This window comes from Notolabrus celidotus, chromosome 9 (assembly GCF_009762535.1).
Source record: "Notolabrus celidotus isolate fNotCel1 chromosome 9, fNotCel1.pri, whole genome shotgun sequence".
Taxonomy (NCBI): Eukaryota; Metazoa; Chordata; class Actinopteri; order Labriformes; family Labridae; genus Notolabrus; species Notolabrus celidotus.
Genome location: NC_048280.1, coordinates 26,799,152 through 26,821,877, shown reverse-complemented (window position 1 = coordinate 26,821,877; position 22,726 = coordinate 26,799,152). Strand labels below are relative to the sequence as shown.

The 22,726-nt window shown below is 40.5% G+C and overlaps 1 protein-coding gene across 1 annotated transcript in view; it reads left to right on the top strand.

Annotated features, from left to right (window-relative positions):
* LOC117818397 (transmembrane protein 132D) overlaps positions 1–22,726 on the top strand; it is a 49,753-nt gene that overhangs the window by 25,088 nt on the left and 1,939 nt on the right. The window contains exons 4-9 of the mRNA XM_034691257.1: positions 7,749–7,886; positions 14,491–14,683; positions 16,584–16,727; positions 20,853–21,058; positions 21,320–21,584; positions 22,517–22,708. Coding sequence (XP_034547148.1) covers positions 7,749–7,886; positions 14,491–14,683; positions 16,584–16,727; positions 20,853–21,058; positions 21,320–21,584; positions 22,517–22,708 — 1,138 coding nt within the window. The remainder of the gene's footprint in view (positions 1–7,748; positions 7,887–14,490; positions 14,684–16,583; positions 16,728–20,852; positions 21,059–21,319; positions 21,585–22,516; positions 22,709–22,726) is intronic.

The following is a 22,726-nucleotide window of genomic DNA, read 5'->3' as shown; positions in this document are numbered from 1 at the left end:
ATTGAGCTGTGGTCACAGACAATGTTTTTAGCCCATTCAGTGATTTAAACTATAGAGTCAGATTCTCTGAATCTTCAAAGACATTATGTTCACTAGATGATGAAGTCCTCAAATGATTTGCAATTATACACTGAGGAACACTATTCTGGAATTATTGGATTATTTGCTCACCCAGTCTCTCACAGAGCAGTGAACCTCTTCCCATTTTTACTTGTGAGAGACTAAGCCTCCCTGGATTCTGAGTTTTATTCCTAGTCACTTACTGACCTGTTGCAAATTAAAGGTGACATATCACGCTTTTTTCATCAATATATATTGGTCTAAGAGGTCCCCAAAACATGTCTTTAAAGTTTATGCTCAAAAAAACACTTTGAAATCAGATTTTGGCATGCCTGAAAAGCCCTCTTCTTCAGTCCTCCTCAGAACAGTCTGTTTTCTCTCTGACCACGCCCCCTCAGGAAGTGGATGTGGCCTCGGCTCTCCAGCACGTTGATCTAATGTTTACATGTTGGCTGAATATACACGGCTGCTCACAGACCCGCGTTACTTCAACCCTCTGAATCTGATCCAGAATCTGATCCTGACGGAGAGGCGCCTGCAGCAGGACCTTTCTGAACTATTGGTCACAGATTTTGTGTTTCTTGTTGTTTTATTTGTCAGTATGTCGACGTGTGTCTTGGTACACAGCTACGAACATGTAGCTATGTGGCTATGCTAACTAGCGCTAGCACTTATAAATGATAAATAAAAATCATCCACTAGATCTTCAAATCTGCAGACGTGGGGAGTAAAACCGACCTCTGTCAGAAAGGCAGCAGGACCTTTCTGAAAGATTGGTCACAGATTTAGTGTTTCTTGTTGTTTTATTTGTCAGTATGTAGACGTGTGTCTTGGTACACAGCTACAGCTACAGCTACAGCTACAGCTACAGCTACAGCTACAGCTACAGCTACAGCTACAGCTACAGCTACAGCTACAGCTGTGAAGCTATGCTAACTAGCGCTAGCACTTTTCCATGACAAATAAAAATCATCCACTAGATCTTCAAATCTGCAGACGTGGGGAGTAAAACCGACCTTTGTGTTTATTAAGACAGCCTACAACTAGCATGCCTCCCTCTTAAGCTCCTTGTTAGCACACATGTGTGCAGGTAATGGGAGGAGGGGTTGAGTTGTATTTTATACAGTCTATGGGCTGAACAAGCTCCGAGCTCTGACTCCGTGACAGACCGGATATTGTTGTGACGTAACAAAAACACAGAAGTCTGAAACGGCTCGTTTCACACACATTTACAGAAAGGTGTAGAAATCAGAACAGGGGCAGAATGGATTTTTTTCATTCTCTGGGGGTTTGTAGACATGCCAGGGACACATATTTCAGGTAGAGAACCATTAAAAAGTCGATTTTGCATGATATGTCACCTTTAAGCGTATAACATGGGAGATGTTCCTCCAGATTATTTTTTAAGTTTTGATTTCCCTGTCTCCACCTTTTTCAAACATGTTGCTGCCATCAAATTTTCAATCAGAGTACATCATTCCTAAATCTTTTTTTTTTCCAGTTTAACATTTGATGTGCTGTCTTTTCACTATTTTTAATTGAATGCAGTGTTTAAATGATTTGCAAGCCATCAAATTCTGTTTTTATAAACATTTTAATCAGAATCCCATTTTGGGGGTAATTTGGGTTGTTTTTCTCACCCCAATTTAGGAACTAATACAAACTGGCAAAACTGCCTATAGTGTACTTTTCAGTGAGTAGTAGGTGACTTCAGAGACAGCCAAATGTTACAACCTTATAATGGGGCACTGCATAAACGAGGCATGCATTTAGCCGGATAAGTTTAAAAGTTTCTACAACATATGTTTTGAATTGTTTTCCTCATCATTTTGATTTTTCAACAAATCTTACTGTGATTTGTGACCAAGCATTAAGGCTTTGTTTCTGGGGACTTTGACAGGAAAGTGTCGTTATCCAACCCTCTAATTACTGTAGTGTATGCATATGATTTATACTTTAGTTTCCCTCTAAACAGTGATTACTAAAGTGAATCACACTATATTTGAGTTAAATAAAAAACTAAACCTGAGCTCATGTAACTACAGGACACTGTCAGCCAGTTCTTTACCCAGGGAGTTTAATCATTCAACTGTGTGACAAATAGGACTTTTACGTCCATTTTTAGTACTAGGGTGCCTGCCATCTGGCAGCAGTGCTGGCATGAACTTGTCCCTCACTCCCCGAACTGCTCCATAATTACGATGAGCACGTTGCCTATGGCCGGTCGTCAGAGTGGCTAAACGGTGGACATTTGCCTGCATAATTAATGATTGCATCTGTTTCCTACTGAACCAGGATTCACCAGTGTTACCATAGTCATGCAGTGATGCATCCACCAAGCCAGATAGGAACACAAGTTATTATAAGAAAGTGTTTACAAAGCCTGTTTAGCATTTCGATTGCAGCTTTGGTGATGAAACACTTTTGGGCCAGGGTGAGACTTCATCTTGTATGTCTATGATCAGACACACTCTGCTTCACTGCATTATTTGTTCATTGTCTGGTTGTTTTTCTTTATTTCGTTGGCCCTGCCTCTGTGATCTTTAAAATAAGTTTAGAGAAAACAGTGTTCAGCAAATACATTAGGGAAGGGAGCGTACTGATAAAGTTCAAAGGGCCAACACTTCAACTTAGAGGGTATTTGAAAGTGTGTGTAACGTGTTCCAGCTTTTGTGTCTGTGGTAGCATTTTTGAGTGAAAGTGTGCACATGTGAGTGAATGAACAGTAAGTAAAAGGCGAAACAACAATGCCACTCATGCCTTGCCTGGTCAGAAGTGAGATGGATGGCAGGTGCAGCACCTGAGAGCTGCTTTTCTCACACACTGTCAGCTTCAGTCTCCACAGCCATCCATCTTCTCTGGCCTGGTGCCTCCCCCTGCTTGCCCGCCTCCTCCAAGCCCGCTAACCACAGCCATGGACACTGGTTACTACTGCCAGGCACTCTAAAAAAAAACACCTCCCCAGTCACAGGGGGATGTTTTATTTCTTTTACAACAGATAGGCTGAGAGAGTAAAAAAAGCTTCAGATAAGTCTTCTTGTTACTGTCACTTTTTATTAGTTAAACTCTGCTCCACTTTGCTCAATACACAGAGGTGTTTCATCACAGCAGGGCATGTTATGTAGAAGTCATTACTAGATTAACGTTCCTCCTGGTCTGTCTCATTAATACACCCAGCCAGCCATCCTGCTTACCTCATTGATTATGCAGGATTAAGAGGGTTTTTTTTCCCATTTAATGCAAGTAATCACATTGCACTTACAATTCTCTACGGTCAGTATGAGTGGTGTAATTACAAACTGAAATGGGAAGTGCAAGTGAGGAGAGGGGGTTCCATGTTGTCAAGAAACATTTCCATTTTTTGTTACATTTTTTATCTGCAGTGTGTAATGTATTGCATGAGAGGACGTTTCTTTAAGCCTCAGTCACAGCAATTCAAGGAGTTGTTTGGCACGGTAAACATGGCTCAAAAAATGCTGATACAACTCAACCTTCACACAGTCTAAGACAACTGAATCCAAGCAGCAACAAAACTAAAATAAGACCAAGCACTGCTGGCCTAACGGCTCAGTGGATAGGATTTGGCTCTTCTTAAAATACAGACATCCATCATTGTCCAATAGTGAAATTCCCTGTGGCGTTGTGTGTTCCAATGTAATATGTTGTCTGAATTGGCTGCCTCGACCCCAGCAAATACGAAAACAAGATAAGGGAATTGACTTTTTTTTTTAAAGAAAGCTTGAATAATGTAGTTTTTCATATCATTGTACATCCTTTTGTAAATGTTTGGTAAACTAGCTTTCATTTATTGTTTAGATAACCTTGTCTATAACTCTGAGGGATTAAAATGAGCCTATAATAATACACATTGTGAGGTATCTTATAATACAATAAGCTAAAACTGTAAAAACTAATGAGCATGAGCGTGTGTTCTGGTTTGCATTGCAGTCCAAATAGTAATGGCTGATCACATATCAACAGACTTTGGTGTATGCATGAAAAACAGTCTGTATTGAGAGCAAAGCATGTGGAATGCAATCTCCTAAAGTGCCCCCCTATTGTTGGTAATGTAAAGATGATTTCTTAACCGGTTCAAACACATATCTGCATAAAGGTGCAGCTAACAGTCCACTCTGGATAAAAAAAACTTCAAAAATCAACTTGATTGACAAACCTGTTTAACCCTGTGTTGCAGTGTTTAGATTTCCTGACTCCCTGGAAGGCTTGAGAAATGACCAATCTGACCTCCATTCAACAAACAAATATTTTAAAAGTTGTTTACTTCTCTTGATGACTGACAGGACAAATTATACAAATCTGCATCATGATGTTTTTATTTCAACAAACCTAAGACCTGTTAATGCCAAGTAAATCTGGTGGTGCATGGATAACAGTTGATCATTGCACCACCCCGCATGGGTTCGGACTGTGTTTGATCTGAAGATGGATCACAAATCTATCATAAACATGCACATTAAATTGGGACTAGCTTTCACTGTTTTTAAAGCACTTGCCTCTGCTTTAAACTGATATGAGCATGAGAAAGAGTACTGTTTGTGTGTACTAGCTTCACCTCTGCTCTGAGTGTGTGAGTGAAGGACTCAGAGGTGCAGGTTTCCTTTTTCCATTAGCAAAACAGTGAAAAACAAGATAACTAACTGCATTTTGCTGCACTAAAAGGGCTGATAGTCATTACAGGCTCCTTCAGAACCAACCGAAAAACACCAATGGCAGTAATGCCTGCACAGCCTGCATAAAAACACGTTTTCTCAGTATGGCATGCAGACATTAGTAGATGAAGAAATTAAAAGGACAGCTTTGCTATTTATTGATATAAACATACATCACACGTTGGCCCTCCTCCTCACCAATGGTCAGAGACAAAGCATCACTCCACTCACTCAAACACTGGAGTCGCAGGGAGAATGGAAACAATGATTATGCATGGTAAAAGTCCAAAAACATGAGCAGAGCGGCAATACGGGGGCATTAAATTCACTGAGACACAGTGATATGAGTGCAGGAACACTTCATATGACCTGCAGTGAATACAGCTGGATCACTGACACACAAACACAAACAGAAGATGACTAGAAGTTGAGATGATTCCTCCTGGTTTTTGAAGTGTGAGTTTTTAAAAAATGATCTCTTTTTTTGTATCAGTCCATTAACCGAACTGTGACCCTTGATTTGTGAACTGAACCAAACCATGAGATTTGTGATCTGCTGCACTCCTAAGTAAATCACAAGACAACCTTTTTTTGGGGGGGGGCTCATACAGCTGTTTAGTTTAGAGTGTAGAAATCAGTGAAGCCTCTGCATAACTTTACTTTTTACAGTGAAACTGGGACTTGCCAGAAAGAGCTACTCTGGAGGACATATTGTACAGAGGAATTATATTTGTTTTACAAAGTCAGGGTGGGGAAATTTTGCTTTGCTTTCAGTCTGAACACAAATGCAATTATCATGTTACTTTTGGATTGTTAATAATGCAGCGCACTAAAAAGAGAGTCTTAGCTGGAAGTCTTAGAACTTCTGGCTACTCCAAAAGTACTAAGATAATAGCCAGTGGGTTCTGAGATGCTCTAAAAAGGTTCAAACAAACAAGAAAAAGTAAATAAAGAAAGTATGAAGCAACTTTTAAAGATGGGTCGAAATAAAGCATGGTCTCTTTCAGCACTTGCTGGTTGGGGATACCGCAAATGGCAGGCCTAAGTTTGTTCACCTCCATTTAAAAAATAAATAAATCTCAGGCTGCTTGCATGTTAGAAACTGTAAGCTGAATCATTGTATCTGACCCACATGTATCTCATTTAACCCTCTGCGTGTTTTGCTTCTCTTTTTGTTGGCTATGCTGCCTCCTGGGAATTCTCTGACTGATAACAACAGACTGGTTACTCTCCTCTGTACACGATCTGATGCACAGTACAAGAGAAAGGCTTCATCTTCTATTCTAACACCAAGACCATGCAACACCTACAGCATTTGGCCCTTTTTTGAAGTGGCAAGAACTCCTAAAGGCTGAAAGTCATTTTCTCAATTTGTAGGGTACAAGTATATGGAGTCAGAAAGGTCTGAAAACCAGAGCTTTTAACACTACTTTATAGTGAATAATATGGCCCTTAGGTGTTCATAAACACTAATGCTAACAATTCTGCTGATTCTGCAGCGCTCAGGCATAAGAAGAATGTGTCAGAAGACCTGCAGGTTTTGTTTTTTAGTCGGTCACAGCAGCAGATCATTTCACCTGTTAGCCCTCTGCTTGCTGGTTGAACCTGTGTTGGTGCAGCAGCTGTTGAATCCTTGAATCTTTCGTGTCAGGATGGAACAACAATATTGAAAAAAGAGCTCAGCCTCGTCATCCCTAATTGTAAAGCAATTGTTTATTGTTTGAAGCACAAACTTCCATGCCAACAGAGGCCTCTTGGGACAGCTTTCCAGATTTCATTTCAGACGAGCAGATGTTTGCGGAAACACAGGTTTACTAATGCAGACTCTTATGAATGTACAAAATGAGCAGAAAAAACTCTCCACAAATCCATTAAGAGGTCATGTTTCATATTTTAATTAAGACATAATGCATGTTGATAGGCTCTTTGTTTCATTTTCCTGCACAGGGAGCGATGTCTCTTCGTCCTTTGCCTGCTTTCACAGTCAAACCTCCCTCAGCCTGAAGCAGGAGAAGTGCTCAGATTGCTGTTGCACATAGATTACACCTCCTCCGAGACTCGTAATGCGCTCAACGACTGTTTATCTCAAAGATTCTGTGATAAAACGCACAGCTTTGCATGCAGATGAAAAGCAAAGAAGCACAAGAGGATGTTGATCCGAAACTACTCAAACAACTTGTCATTACAGAATATTCACAGAGGCCTATTAAAGCTTGTAATTGGTGAGAATGGTCCAACATATGGATCATTAGCATTGTTCCAACAGAGGTTTGGATTTTTTCAACCTTTTTTACACGTGTGCTTCCCCTGGCATTACTTGATGGCAGTACTTGCAAAGGATATCTCATTAACATTTGACCCAGAGCAGGCTGCTTATGCTGAGGAAGCCCAGCGGGGTGGTCGACATGTTCTGCTGCATAATGCTTTCCATTTGCAAATTAGAGGCAGAGGAAACTAATGATCCATTTACTCTGTTTAAACAATGAGAGCACGTGAGAAGAAACAGGAAGAACAATGTTTTCTCTGCTGTTTTATATGCACATGTGAATGAGGGTAATCAAGAGGGTGGAGTTTGGGGGGTGCTGGATCATTGATTTCTCATATTTTTTTCTCTACTTTTTATTTTTATGTTATTGATCGCTCTTCTAAGCGTAATAAATATCCAGTTTCATTACTGTCGCGTCAAATATGTATATGAGGTTGCCCTCTTGTTACATAAATCTAGGATTTGTTGTGATAGCCCAGACATGAAGTTGCAATGACTCAATTAAATCCATCCTTTATGAGGAAAGTGAACTACCACAGAGTGGGGCTGGGAAAAGTGTACAGCATTTCACAAGTTTAAAAATAATGAGCAGAACACTGGTGCAGAGATTTCTGGTGAACTTTTATTCACATTACCTTCCACTTAAACTTTTGGAAAAAATAACAATTCATTTTCCAAAGTTCTTTGGTTGTTAATATGAGACATTTCCCCTTTACCACATTCTTGACCTTTTCATTTCTGACTTTTTGCAGAGCGACAGTAAAGAAAGGTGTGACCTTTCGAACAGCGACACCCAGTAACTCTTTACTGTGGGACATCACTCTGGATATGGGTGCAGATGGAACTATCGCTGTGATATGTCAGAGGAAGGCCCCCATACCTGGGAAAAGGCAAGTCTGTTCTCATCGCATTACTCTACATGCCACTGGCTGCTACCTACCTGTGTGTGTGTGTGTGTGTGTGTGTGTGTGTGTGTGTGTGTGTGTGTGTGTGTGTGTGTGTGTGTGTGTGTGTGTGTGTAGGTGCGTGTGCGTGCGTGTGTGTGTGTTATTGTGCTACTGCTGAGAAATTTATCAGATATTTATAAGCCTAAACTGTTATGTATAAATAACACCCTGAGGTTGCACACTTTGTTTCCAGAGTCTCTGCTGTTAAATGTGACACTATTGTAATGTACGCCCTGCAAAGCAAGTCAGCATTTATCTCTGTACCTGTGGAGTAAAAGTCATACCATCTGTACAGTACAAGACCGAAAAACGGCTTACTGCAGGGTGAAAGTGTTGTCCTCGCAAGACATCTCTAATACTTACTAAGCATTTGACTGCACGTGTGTCCGCAAAGCTTCCCTTGTAAACAGCTATTGCTATTTCCTTTTATAGCGCACTTCTCCTCTGCTTTGTTAATTTCTAAATGTTTATTAACCGAGCACATCCATGGATTCCTGGCTTTCCTCATAAAACAGGCAAGCAGGAAAAGTAGTTAGAACCAAACAGTTGCGAGCCATTTAGCTGAACAACAGTTAAGCTAATTACATGACACCTGCAGGTTTCTAAAACTCTGCTCTTTGAGTGTCTGAGAAGTCCTTAACTCGCCTGATAACCCCATTAAATGGGGCAACACCCTTTCCCCAACAAGCAGCTTATCTCAGATGTGCTTCCGAGTTCAAATAAGTGCAGCTTTTTGTCATTAAACTCAGGTGTGTTGAGTTAAGTCACAGAAGCACGGCCATCACCTCCTAAGATTAAAGACACCTTGCTTCAGAAGGAAAAGGACAGTTAGCCTCTCCGCCTTGCATTTAGGACTCTCACCTGGCTGCAGTCGCCTTAAGTCTTACCTTGTTTTAGTTCTTTACATCATGAAGTTTATATTGTTAATAGAAAAATGGTTTATAGTGGAAAAAACTACAGTACTGCATAATATTTAACTTACAGCTTTGACAGCAGCTCTGTGAGAAGGTATTTAGGCAAGGAGATGTGTTAAGCTGAATGCTAACATACAAAGAAATGTGTGCACAATGAAGCTAACATACAGGTATCTTAACCATTTCCAGCACTTTAGTTTTGCATGTCAGCATGCTAATGAAGACAGGAAAGGGTTTCAATGACAAGAAGTCACTTTATTTACAGAAGTTGGACAGAGTAAGGCTGGCTGAGGATTTGAATCAGGAACCTTAAAGCTGTGAGGTGACAGCATGACTGCACAGCCCTAAATGTTGACTTTACCAGTTGAATTAGTCAGTTATTAAAAACACAAAAGTTTTGCCTTTTGTTGTTACCATAGACTGTATAAAATATGGGCGTAGTATCCGTGACGTCACCCATCTGTTTCTGAAGCGCTGTTTTGAGGCCAATCGGCAGCGGCAGCCACATTGCTGCTGTCGAGCGATTGTGGCGTAAAGAGGCGGGCTTTGAGCCTCCTAGCCAACAGCTACAGTGTTCCCGCCTGTCAATCAAGTCAGCTGTGTCTCTTATTGGAAGACTCATAATCTCAATATCTTCAAAATTGCCAGGTTAGAAAAAAAATCAGCCCCCGTACAGTATGTGCCGATCGAGAAATGAGCTATCCAGACTACACTCGTCTTTTGTACCAGGCTGTAAACATGTTTATTTCTGCCGTAAAGATCAGCTTTTTGAATTGGTGTGTATGTGGTTTCCGGTACTTCCGGAGCCAGCCTCAGGCGGATCCTTGATGAACTGCAGTTTTTAGCACTTCCACATTGGACTCATATTTTTAGACTGGAGGTTGCCACTTGGTTATTACACAGGTTGTTTATCCCTTTGGTGGGAGTGATTCTCAGGGTATGACAAGTTGTCCTTTTTTGTCAAGGTCAAACAAAGGACTTTCACCCACATGGGTCAGCTGTTGGTGTCCCATGCCAAACAAACTGTATAGTTTTCCTTAATATCTGAAACCTCACCATGACTGTTTCCTAAACCTAACCATGCAGCTGTTGTGCCTAAACCTAACCAAGGATGTGGTAATGTAGTGACACTGTCAGTTTGTCAGGTTAATGAAGTTAAGGGAATCAAGGTTGGGGTCAAAACAGTGGGTCAATAGAGACTCCTAAAAAGGACACAGACAGTTGTCTCATGTACCTGCTTAGAGGCAACAAGCTAATCAGGAGCACAGATGTACAAGCCAAATTAGAGTGGGAAAAGAAGGTGCCCCATTTGGAAAAGATCATGCTCAACAGACTGAGAGTCCCATACTGTTGTAACAGGGTGTTAATGTTTCAGCTCACCGACCAACTGGATGTTAAATTAATACTTGCTGATTTCTGTCATTGTGCATTCATTTTGCCATCAGAGCATGCAAGTGCTCCCTAAAACTCGTCCCCTGAGATGGAACTAAAACGGTAGGCTAAGATTATGCTGCCTCTAGAGCAGCTCCAAGAAATGCTTGTAAAACTTAAGCTCTAATCTCTGTGTGAATGGATGGCCTAGCTGGAAAAGAGCAAGCGTATGCAGCCAACTTTCATAGGATAAGGAAAGAAAAACTGTTAAAAGCAGATACAGAATAAAAATTTCAGCAAACTTTGTTTTAATATAACGTAATATAACAAAAACAAACAGACTGGGGCAGATATAAATTAAATCACTTGGAAAATAAACGTATGGGTTTGTGCCATACTTAACAAAAGACACAGCTTACTTTAAAACAGAGCCAGAACACTGACCTTATATATGCTTGTTATTATTGGTTTGACCTCATTAATTTGTTTTCCCCATTTGGTATGTATTAGGACATTGTTTATCACAACTTCTCTATGGGTAAACATATTCTTCCACTCAGTCATTTCCGCTAATCCTCTCTAAAATGTCATGAAACCAACAGCACCCCTGCAGAGAGCGACTACTGTCACAGCACTGTGGGGATTTCTCAGACTTTTTGTCTGACTGGCTTTAGTGATCACTAAAAGTATTTGCTGTGTCTGTCTGTACATTAAGGCTTTATTATCATCTGTTGCAGCAGCCTGTTTTGGATCTCAATAATAAAGCAGTGCTACTCACAGAACTACTGCCGGCTGTAAACACGTTGCCCAAGCATCATTCCCCTGCATGCTTCAGAAGAATGAATGAGGCCGTAAATAACACAGCAGCATCCTCTGTCTTACCCATATCTGTGTTAATGCATACTTAGGGGGATATAGACATGCTTACGTGAGTCAATCATATCTTGTTTTGATATTTGACCAGAATATTATTATTATCTTTTAATCTCAGGTCTCTGAGCAATATGCTAAGATTATTCAATTACGCTAAATCTCTGTCTTGTACCAAATAAGGGCAAATATAATGGAGGACTGAGTGAGAAGGGGATACAGAGAGGGGTCTTTGTGTGCTTTGTTGTTGAGTTTGGAATTTAGTAGGGATTAACAAAATATGATTTACAGTTTCTCCAATTGCTGTTGCTTTAATGCAGCAAAGCAGCTGGTGTGCGAGCCTTTTGGAGGTCATTTTTATGCAGAAAGCAGGACTTATTGTTCATCTGCTCAGCTCTGACACAGATATTTATAACATACACACACAGATGCACAAGGTCTGATAATGTCCATGGGGTACGTGCATGCTTATTGCATTTTTCATCCACCAGTATATCTTTTCTATAGTTCAATACAGTGCCAAGAGAGGACGCTAACTTGGGCCATGGGAGAAAATTGAATCCACGACTAGGACACTCTGTTCTAGCTGGCATCAGTGAGAGGCCATTATAAGTTACAGAGGCTTATGCAGTGTTGTGTATGTAGCAGGATGCTGTCCTTGTCCCACCTTTTATTCAGTTCACCGGTTCACTCAGGAGGAAGGCCAGCGTGGAAAAATTCAGCTTTATCCTTTCTTTTGTTTTAGTTTGTAAAAATGCCCAGAGATGCAGAGCTCTGAACAGAGTCAGAAAATGGGGGGATTGGGTTTTGTTGCAACTGCTGGTATCACATCTTCCTCCAAAAAATGCTCTTCCCTTTCCTTCCAAACAGCCAAATTTGATACATCTGACTGTGAAATTTAAGCTGGGTATTGCAGAAATGTAGTGTCAAACTTAATTTAGTCACTTTCCTTTTTTCTTTTGAACTATCAGTCAGCTATCCACACATTAAGAATGCATGGTCTGCTGCTTCTCCTGGCCTATTTAATACACATTGACTTTGCATCATACAGCAAGCAAGGTATTATTGATGCATCTGCTGCCAGTGTGTCGCAGCAGTGATGTGAACACATCATAATTCTTTGTACGTCTGTGGTTATTGGTAGAATAAATCTACAGGACTAGGTATGCACAGAAAAACATCAGCACTGATGAGAGCAAACCCGTCTGGGTACTTTGCCTTGAACTTGTAGTCCCGCCTCCTTTTGGTGAAAGTAGTCCATCCACAATGACTTACATAGATAGAAAATTCAGGGCTCTATGCTTAAAATCAGATGAATGTATTATTTGATGGTTAATGAGAGGTTTTGAACAAACAGAATTATAACTTTTCTGATCAGTGATTGGCAATGTAACATTTAAAAAAAATTCAAGTTAAAGTTTTAACATGAGTGTCTTCTCTGTCTGCCTCCATCAAACTAGACCAACGACACCCTCATGTGACCAGAGGTGTCACAAACATACAACACAACTCTTGTGTCTATTTTAAATGTGTACCTGGGTTGGGTCATCACTTTGAGATTGTTTTTATTTGTAGTAATATCTAGTAGCATACATGGCTGTAAAGTAGTGATACATTTATGACACTAATGAGTATTTTTTGACATAAACTCAGGGTAACCAGTTCAGTTAGATAACCAAAGAATAAAACGAGACCTGGATGCTATCAGTACACTTATTTATCAATAAATGAGTGGAAACTGTGGGACATGAGAGCTCTGGGGTGAGATTACAAAGCTGTATGTAAATGTAGCTCAAGCTAGCAAGTAGGAGGCTACATATTTATTTTTAGCAAGCCCTTTGGTGTAGCTCTCACTTACAGTCATTTAAATGAGATGTGACGAGGATATTACCATCAATAGCCTACTTTAGTGACTTTGTGAAGAAGCCAGTGACAGAGGCTGCAGGTCCTGTTGTTAAACACAGAAATGTGAACGGCAGCCAGTAAAGACTCAACAGTGGTAACCAAAGTTTACCACGTTTCCTCTCAAAATGCTGCACAACAGCATTTGGTCATGATGCTACTTGTGTTTTCTTATCGTTATAGTACTTTTACAGCGCAAGTCTTCACCATGGTCTTCACTCCTATGGGAGCGTGGTTTCTTTTGCGAGCGGTGAAGTGACGTTTGACTGCTCTCATTAATTGGCTGACATCGACACAGTTGACAATACCCACCATCTGCAAATAATTTGACATTCACTTAGTAGACGATCTGATGGGCCGCATCATCATTATCATGGCAAGCTAGTGAGCCCCATGTTTTAGCTTAATATGAGGGTTTTTCTTTCAGGAACAAAAGCATTATTTTGCATGAAAAAAATACATAGGCTAAATGATAGGCCTATAAATGTTTGCAGTCATTCATTATATATATTTTTCTAACTTTTATTGAACATCTATTGCATGATAACTCCTTATATTTTTGATTATGGTTTTAAATTACTTTTTTTTTTGGTTCCATAAGCACTGAACTGCCTTTTACTGAGTGTGATTGTAAAGCAGGCAGAAGAGACTTTGGTGCATTACTTATTTCTTCATGAATATCATTATTTATCTGACTATTAAAATCAAATATTTTTTTGTAAATATGTACAATGGCCTGAATGACATTAGCTATGCTTACTCATGCTTTTATTATGAGGTTTACTTTGGGGATTCTGGTTCAAACGGGGGAACTGGAAGTTCTTGTTTTACTTACATCGGAACAGATATCAGCCCTGGTTTTTCAATCAGTTTAACCCTGCACTACAAGTCTAACATACAAATCTTCATTCATAGTGTGTTTTCTTCACAGTAAGAACAAAGTAAAACACTATCTTATTCAATACATTTTCCTTTAGGCTCGGCTACCCGAAAAAGATTCTGATATGCACTGACTTGTCCTCCTGTATGGAGAACAATGAGCTACAGGCTGGGGTGCTGGACACACTGTGCTGTAATCACTGCACCTTTATTCAGACCTGATTATCTCTACAGGAATTTAATGTGTGGGGAGAGAACTGCAAACCCCAGTGGTGTCATAATCATGTTAAGTGTCTGTGGATGTGATGGAGAGATTCTGCATTTCTGCTGCTAAATTTCATTATTAAGAAAAGTGAAATAATTAGATCCCTCACAGTTGTGGCACTTTTTACTCCAAATTATAATACAATGTAAAGTCAATTCGCAAAGTAAGGCTGCAGGAGCATGCTCTACACTCTTACTGATTGCATTTCCTCGTAATTTTTTTCACTCCTCACCCCCCACAACCCCCATTTCCCCCCTCCCCAAAACATATAATTTGTTGAATTTAGGTCATATGCATGCATGAATGGGATATATGTATTTCTAATCATTCCTATTTCCCTTTTCAGGCTCGAGAGCAGTCTGCTAGAGGTGCTTCAGATGGACTTTGAAGTGGAGGAGCTGAGCAGTCCTCTTGACAGTCAGGTGATCATATGGAAACTGGAGCTACCATCCGACTCCAAAAATGTGGCCAAGACTGAAGGAGCCATGAGGATCTACACCACTCAGAGAGACTTTGTGGGCCTGGCTCCTCTTGTAATGGTGAGTTAGCCTTCACAGGTAATCATAATGAAAAAGCTGCAATGAAGTTACTGACAGTAGTGTTTCCGATAATTGCAACACTTGGACTGCATCCTTTGAGCATTGGTGCATGAATTTATCATAAAACGCACTTTGCTCTGATCCATTCCTGTCTGGTTTGCGTACACAGAAGGCTGGATATGCTCGGGGTTGTTTAGTAGGCTAAATGGGTTCTATTTTGAGCAGAGTGTGACCTTGTGTTGTTGACTGTCAGCTAGCTGATGTCTCTCTTCTGTGTTGTTCTGCTCTGTTCTGGCGTGCGATATGTGGTCATCCGTTCCTCCTAACAGCTGCTTCATGTGCTTCTATTTTGGTGCCGCCGGCCTCTTTATCATGCTACCTCTATAATTAATCCACTATATAATCTGCACTCCTAAATACGGAACATTACACAAGAGTTTACAACACTTTGAATTACAATATTGAATCTGAGTTATGTGTCATCAGCGGGTCAATGGCTTCTTAGGGCTCCATTGTCGGCAGAAAAGTCATGTAACAATGACAGACGGTTACATGATACACTCAGACTGGCATTTTTCAGCTTCCTCGCATTTCTTTTACCACATCTAATGGATGAGACGTAATTTCTGTAATTAAAAGTTAAGAAGAATCATACTTTAGGTTGTACTCCTGGGCATAAGGTTAATTTTATTCCACAGGGAGCTCTCACAGGGCTGTATTTCCATCATTATGGTGCCAGGGTGCTTGAAGTTATGAGGATATGCCACAGTGTTCTGATTTGTGAATTTGACATGGTTCATCTCTCTTGTGGATTAGAAGGCGACCTCAGGCAAAGGGCCAAACATGAGGAGATTTGATGGCTGGCAAGAAGGGACATTAACGCTGACTGATCACTCTCAGACTTGCTCTATGAACTCCAGCAAGTGCTGCAGCTCAATGCTTCTATATAATGGCAGACGCCTCACTGACAAAGGCTTTAGATCTGTATTTTTAACTCTACTGTAATGACAATTAAAAGAAGTGATGTTGAGTTATTTCAGGTTCATTGAAACCAGTTTTTACAGTTGAGAGGGACTCTCCATCTGCTTCACGTTAGTACTTTGAGTGACCAAATGTCCCTGTAAATTTAAATCAAGTGATCATTCACAGGACTTGACCGGGCAGCGCTCCACTGCTCTTATACCGATTTAGACACAGGGTATTCGATTATTTCAACTTCATTTAAATCAGTGTGTGTGGACACATATCCATCTGCCTCATGCTTATGCTTTGATTATCCATGCATGCACATGAATGCATGTCTGTACAAATGCACAGTTAACAAACAAACAATTCACCATAGCCTTCTACATAAATATGGATTATTATGTAAACAGATAAAAACATATTGCATGGCGTAGGAACTTATTTTCATAAAGTTTACTGTATGGCTCAACTTTTTTAGCCCTTTCGCACAAACAATCACATTTAATGGAGATCACCTGCCGTGCCAGTGTCGGGCCTAAATATTCTGAGCCACTAGGTCTCCGTGTCTTTCTCAAGAACACTTTGACCTCAAACCTTCGGGCCAAGGGATCGGACAAACATTTCTGCAACAAGCAGACAACCCATCTGCTCTACCTGCCACAGCTGTTCTATTTAATAATACACTGATCTATAAAGAACAGAATGTAATTTATATGTGGAGAGATTATTCAGAGTAAAAGTCCACAGCTCCAGTTATATGACCATGAACTGGTATTACCTGAGGGTTTGTGGTCCTATATAAAAGAATATGTGCAATGCACTTTAAATAATCAGCAAATGCCCATAAGGAAACAAAAAGTTGTAATGTATTTGTTGTTCTTTTGGGAGGGAGCTTTCCCAATGACCTTGGCTGATTTTTCTGACCTTTCTGCAGGACACAGAGATCCTGAACACAGCTATTCTGACGGGGAAGAAGGTGGTGATGCCTGTGAGGACGGTAGCTGTGGAGGAAGACGGATTAGTCACTGATGTGTCTGACTACACAGACTGTAGCACCACCGATGAAGATGTACTCAAGGTTGGACACCCACACACACACACACACACACCCACACACACCCACCCACACCCACACACACACACACACACACACACACACACACACACACACACACACACACACACACACACACACACACACACACACACACACACACACAGACAGACAGACACACACACACCTCTTTTTCTTGTTATAAACACTGTAGAGGGAAGACTATTCCTCTGATGCATCCTTTTGTTCACACATTCCAAGTATGATGAGTTTCTTGAAGTCAATTGCTCTTCAGGCTTTTTCATAATGGAAAAAATGAAAATTTCTGCAGAACTACTGTGCAGAAAACATTCAGTTTCTCTGTGCCTTGTACAAGTTAAGGAACAATGAATGAAAAAAACCTTAGATTTTTGTGTCATACCACCTAGATTTGCTACTCTTGAGTGGGGGTCATAAAACGATTCCACAGGCAGTGTTTGGAAAGCCACTTTGGCATGAAAGCATTGAGCACAAAAAATAACTTCACCATGGTAGAGATTGAACTACAGCAAAGCTACCATTGGGGAAAAATTTAGTTTAGTTGATTTATACGTCCAAATCATAAAGCATTATTGCATTAGTGATATACCAGTTCAATCACACCCATAATGTTTTGCAGCTCTGTGCAGTTTGCTCTTATTATGCACCTGATTACGGGAATGAGCTGTCAGCATCTACACTTCCTCCAGCATAGAACTGCATAAGGTGCTCTCAGCAACAACGAGGCTCAATAGTGTCCATTTTTTACAACCCCCATCAAGGAGCGAAAGATATGACGATAAAGGAGATGCAGAGCTGAAATCCTATATCAGGCAATTTACATTTCAGAACCGGTGTCCTGTTTTCCCAAACGTTTACAGAGAGTTTTTTTAAAAGAAGAAGTGATGCAACACAATGGTAAACATGACCTAGTCTCAACTTTTGTGAAAAGTTAAGATGACATTAAATTTTAATTTAAATATTTACATGAAACTTTAGTTTCAACATTTCATATGTTGTTTTTGCAGTAAATTGGATTGAATATGGGGATTTGCAAACTGTCAAATTCTGTTTATTTACAGCTCCCAGAGTCAGCAGAGAAGTCATCAGAAACCTCACTAAATCAGTTTACCAGTGACCTCTGACCCTCACTGAAAGAAAAGGAGGTTATATTGGACATTTGAGAAACACTTTAGATTTGAAATGTTTCAAAGACATTATCAGTTTTATTTTGTATACAAATGTAAAGAAAACTGTTGTTTTTGTTGAAGTTTGAATACAGTTGTAGTGAATATTATTATTTTCAATCAACAGAACGTTTAAAATGGTGCCTAGTTCTTAATTTTCACAAGTTATATACTCCTATCACCAACTTGCATAATAATTTGGCACGCTCATTTCTGCAGATTCTCCATTTATTTAAAAATACAGCCAACGTAATTTGAAAAGCATCATTTTAATCACACAGTTGAAGAAATATATTCACTATCTGACTTCTTGACAAATTTGAAAACGACTGTTAACATAGTTTTTAACATATTCACAAAAATACTCACGTGCCTAATAATTGTGCACGCAGTGTATATTTACTTTCAGCAAGCTACTGCAAATGTAGTTACATTACATGATGTAATGTGATAAAAGAAGTTGTATCAGTGTAACCTCTGCTCTCCCTTTTCTACATGGGAAACAAACCATTAGCCGATCTCTGACAATGTCCATCAATCACATAAACAACATAGAGCCACTGACCTACGGCACTCATCAGAAATGACCCAACAGTCTACCACTGTGCTCCCATCCTGTGACTGGTCGGTTTTATCCTGCCACCCTGGCCACGGCTGACTGCCAAAAGCCGGCTTTGTTTACTAATGAAATTGTTAGTCAACCCCTCGGCCCTGGAGGTCAGAGGCGGGAAATGTATTTACTCAAGGGTAAAGAGGAATTGTAAACAAAGGATAAAGACATTCAGTGGATTTCAGCCCTCCAATATGCTTTTTTTGCTGGTCAAATATGTCCCAGAGCAGGTTTAGCAAACAACACATGTCTCAGATAATGAATATTTTCTTCTCAAATTGTTGCTCAAGGGAGGAGATTGACAGTCCATTACGTACAGTAAGTGCACATGTATTAAGTGCAGATGGGCGTTGGTAAGGAAAGCGGGATTACACGAGGATATCAAAAGGCTTGATGCGGCCTAAATCATTCTTTTCAACCTTGTAATGTAGCCGTCTTTGCTGTTGTTCTGGGCTTACTGTAGCTCTCCGTGTATTTGCTGACCGGAGAGCAGCTTCGCTCACATATATTCCATTTAATCTTCTTAGTCTAACAGACAGCTTGACTCAGATATCTTTTCTCTTCTGGTGTGCCTGAAGAGTATCAAATCTGCAAGTGATATATGTGGAAAGAAGGATTTATCTGGAATGGATAGCTCGTGTTACAAAACAAAACGCAAAAAACAAAAGTCTAATCTGCTGTAATGGAAAGGTTTTCCAAATGTGGACCAATGACAGAGGGTTGTAAAATGTGCTTGGATGCTTTCTCTGTCAGATCAGGATTGAAAGATTGAAAGTTCAATGTTTGAAGCAGGGACATATTGTTCATTGATGTCTCTTTAGTTGATTAATCAGGGCTGCTTATGGCGTGGCATAGCAATTTGACTGATTTACATCAAGCTTGAACTCGGTGTAACGCTTGAACTGCATTTGCCCCTTTGCAAAAGATTTATTATTTCAGCAAACTCATTAAAACTTATTGAACTTGTATTATTTGCAAAACGAAAACTACAGCCAGAGTTGTGTCAGTCAGGCGTGCATTTCTGCATCTTCTAATTTCTGCCTGTCTTTAATGCTGCTCAGTGATGAAAGTCAAATCCCATTTTAAAGCCGTATCTATTTTGACACCAAAAACACCGAGGGATATTCTTGGCTGCAGGGTGAGATTGTGACTAGGATGAGTGGGCTGATGACACAGTAAAATGGCATTCCCTTTCAACTAAGGCTTCAGTATATTATTAAAACATGGCTGATGGAGGTTCAGTGGTGTTCTTGGAAGTCTCTCAGATCATAGATGAGTGCTCGGCTGCCTTCAAACTGAACTGAAAAGCGAAAACTCTTGAAGAATTTCATGAAAATAAATCCGTCCTCATCTATTGTTCAAAGCGTGGGTGGGAAATTTTCCGTAACAACTGCTTAATTTCGGCAGTGACACATACTAAAGATGTGAGGTCTGGTTACACGGTAAATCAAGCGCATGATTATTCGCTGTGATGAGGTCAAGGCATCTTAGTGAGCACCAGAGATGACACACAGTGAAGCGGTCATTCTGAAGTTTAAGCTCAAGTCATGGGTGCAGGATGACTTGACGGTGCAATGATGACACAAGATCCTTTCAAAAATAGTGTGTCCTGGTGACAGCTCATCTCCTAGCTAACTACCGGGTTCACACGAATGAGAGCAGGACTGTATTTGCTATTCGTACTCCTCCCAAGGCTATCTGTCAAAGTCACTGTTTTCCCCTCCACTCCCCCGTGCACTTCAGGGCCTGGTGCCTGAATTTCAATGCTGCGTTAATTATCCAATTTGTTTAAAGCAGTGGCTGTTGAGAGGACCAAGGAAAACCTCCTGAGTCGTGTCTCTAAATGTCCATGAGATTTTTCGGCGCAGTCGCCCAAACTTGCCAAGGTCACCTTTGAAATAACTCTGTAATGAATGCGCTACTCTGTGAAGGACTGATGTTCAGCACTGCACCACATGATATGTTGATTTACATAAAACTGCAATGCTGCCTCTTCCTAAAGCTTCGGACTGGTGATCATCACAGTAGTTTATTACAGCAAGCTGACATTACTATGGTAACACATGCAGTGCAAAACTGCTGCAAGGCCATTTGTTGTTGTAAGAATGGCCTATTTGTTAATGCAGTGACTTTTATGAGGATGTTTGATTATTTTTTGTCGTTGGTGAGATGACTTACTTCTCCCTCATTGATGGCAGCCTCACTCTAAGTTTGATATAGATTGTTTACATGAGCGCACTTAGACAAACTTCTTGACATGATCAGCAGAATTCAAATGATAAGGTCTTTATTTTGGGAAAGATTGTTCACTTTATAATTTATTTTCCTACCCAGGTGTCGGACAGATGCGACTACGTGTTCGTGAATGGCAAGGAGACCAAGGGCAAGGTGAAGATGATGGTGAACTTTACCTACAGCTACCTGAGTGCACAGCTTGAACTCAATGTCTGGATGCCTCGACTCCCCCTCCAGATTGAGGTGTCGGACACGGAGCTGAGCCAGATCAAGAGCTGGAGGGTGCCCATACTTACCTCAAAAAGGTGAGACACACAAACTGCTTGTTTTACATAAACCTGCCCTTATTTGGTGTCTAAATGGGATTTCTAGACGCGTTCTTTAGCCCATATAAAACCAAATCATATCTCTGCAAGGGTTTAAGGTTTGATTCCATTACATAATGTACTGTAATATCTCATTGGATCCAATCAAGCAAAGAGATGGGGTTGAGTGATTAGAGAATAGCGGGTCAAAACGTTTACTGCGAGACAGGTGTGACCTGTATATTTGTTTTTTTTGCTCAGAGCTGGCTGGAACAGTGAAGAGGATGACAAGAAGGGGAAGGGCTGCATGCTGCAGTTTCAGCATGCTCTGGTGCGGGTGCTAACACACTTCATGGCAGAGCAGGGGGACCCTCGGGATCCGAAGGTCTTTTTCCTGGGCTCAGATTGGCAAGTGGATGTTACAAGGCTGGTACGATACTTCATGAAGGTGGAGGACCCTCGAGTGGCAAGGTTGCAGGCTGGAAGGGTGCTGTCCGGGAGGGACCCTGGGACCACCAGTGTCCAGGTGATAAACTGAACTACAGCACAAACTAACAAAGGCCTTAATGTTTTACTGTAAACAATGAACATTACTAAAGGAATTCTTGACCTGAAGATGCTTTGCGCTTCTCTGAATCAATCAATCAATCAGTCAGTCAGTCAGTCAGTCAGTCAGTCAGTCAGTCAGTCAGTCAGTCAGTCAGTCAGTCAGTCAGTCAGTCAGTCAGTCAATCAATCAATCAATCAATCAATCAATCAATCAAGCTTTATTTATATAGCACCTTTCATACAAATCAAATGCAACCCAAAGTGCTTTATAGCGATTGAAAACAAGAAAGAAGCAGAAATGAAACAATGGCAAGACATATTAGGGGAAGATAATAATAATGATAATAATAAAAATAATTGATGCTGAATGATGCTGCTTACTTAAGTAGCATCAATAAAATTGGCCTTTGCCCCCAGAGTATATAACCTGAACAACTTATAACAACACTAGTGGAAAAAAGCTTGTCAGATCCTGGATTGTATGAGTGTTTACTCCTTGACAAAAGTTGGAATTTTGTCTTGAAGATCACAGGTTTTACTTCAGCCCAATCTCAGAAACCATTGCTTATCACTTTTTAGAGGATTTATCCTCTGTATTTATAACAAGGTGTCGGTATGTAAGGGTTGATTAAAAGCTTAATTGTCTTCAGTGTGTTCCTGGATTACTTCCGTACTTCAGCCACTTGCTTTCCATTGGGCTGTTTCCTTCCAGAGGCCTGCAGAAACTTTGGTGCCCAATACTATTCAGCTTGCAAACAAAATAAAAAACTCCTCTGACACCAATACAACTTGCCCCTAGCCTTAAAGTCCTATGATGTGCAGAATCTATTCACAGAGACAATTTTGAACCTAACTCTTCCAACGCGACACCATCGTTAATTGACTGTATCTGGTATTGTTCTGTTACAGGTATTTTCTCCCCTCTCAGACACAATCTTGGCTAAGACAACTATCAAAGTCTTGGATGACAAAGTAACCATTTCAGAGTTGGGGGTCCAGCTGGTTACAGGCCTTTCAATGACTCTCCAACTTAGTCCTGGAAGCAAAAGGGCCATCCTGGCTACCACAACCACACAGGAGATTCTACGGAGCCCCAAACAGGTACCAGTCCCAATCAAT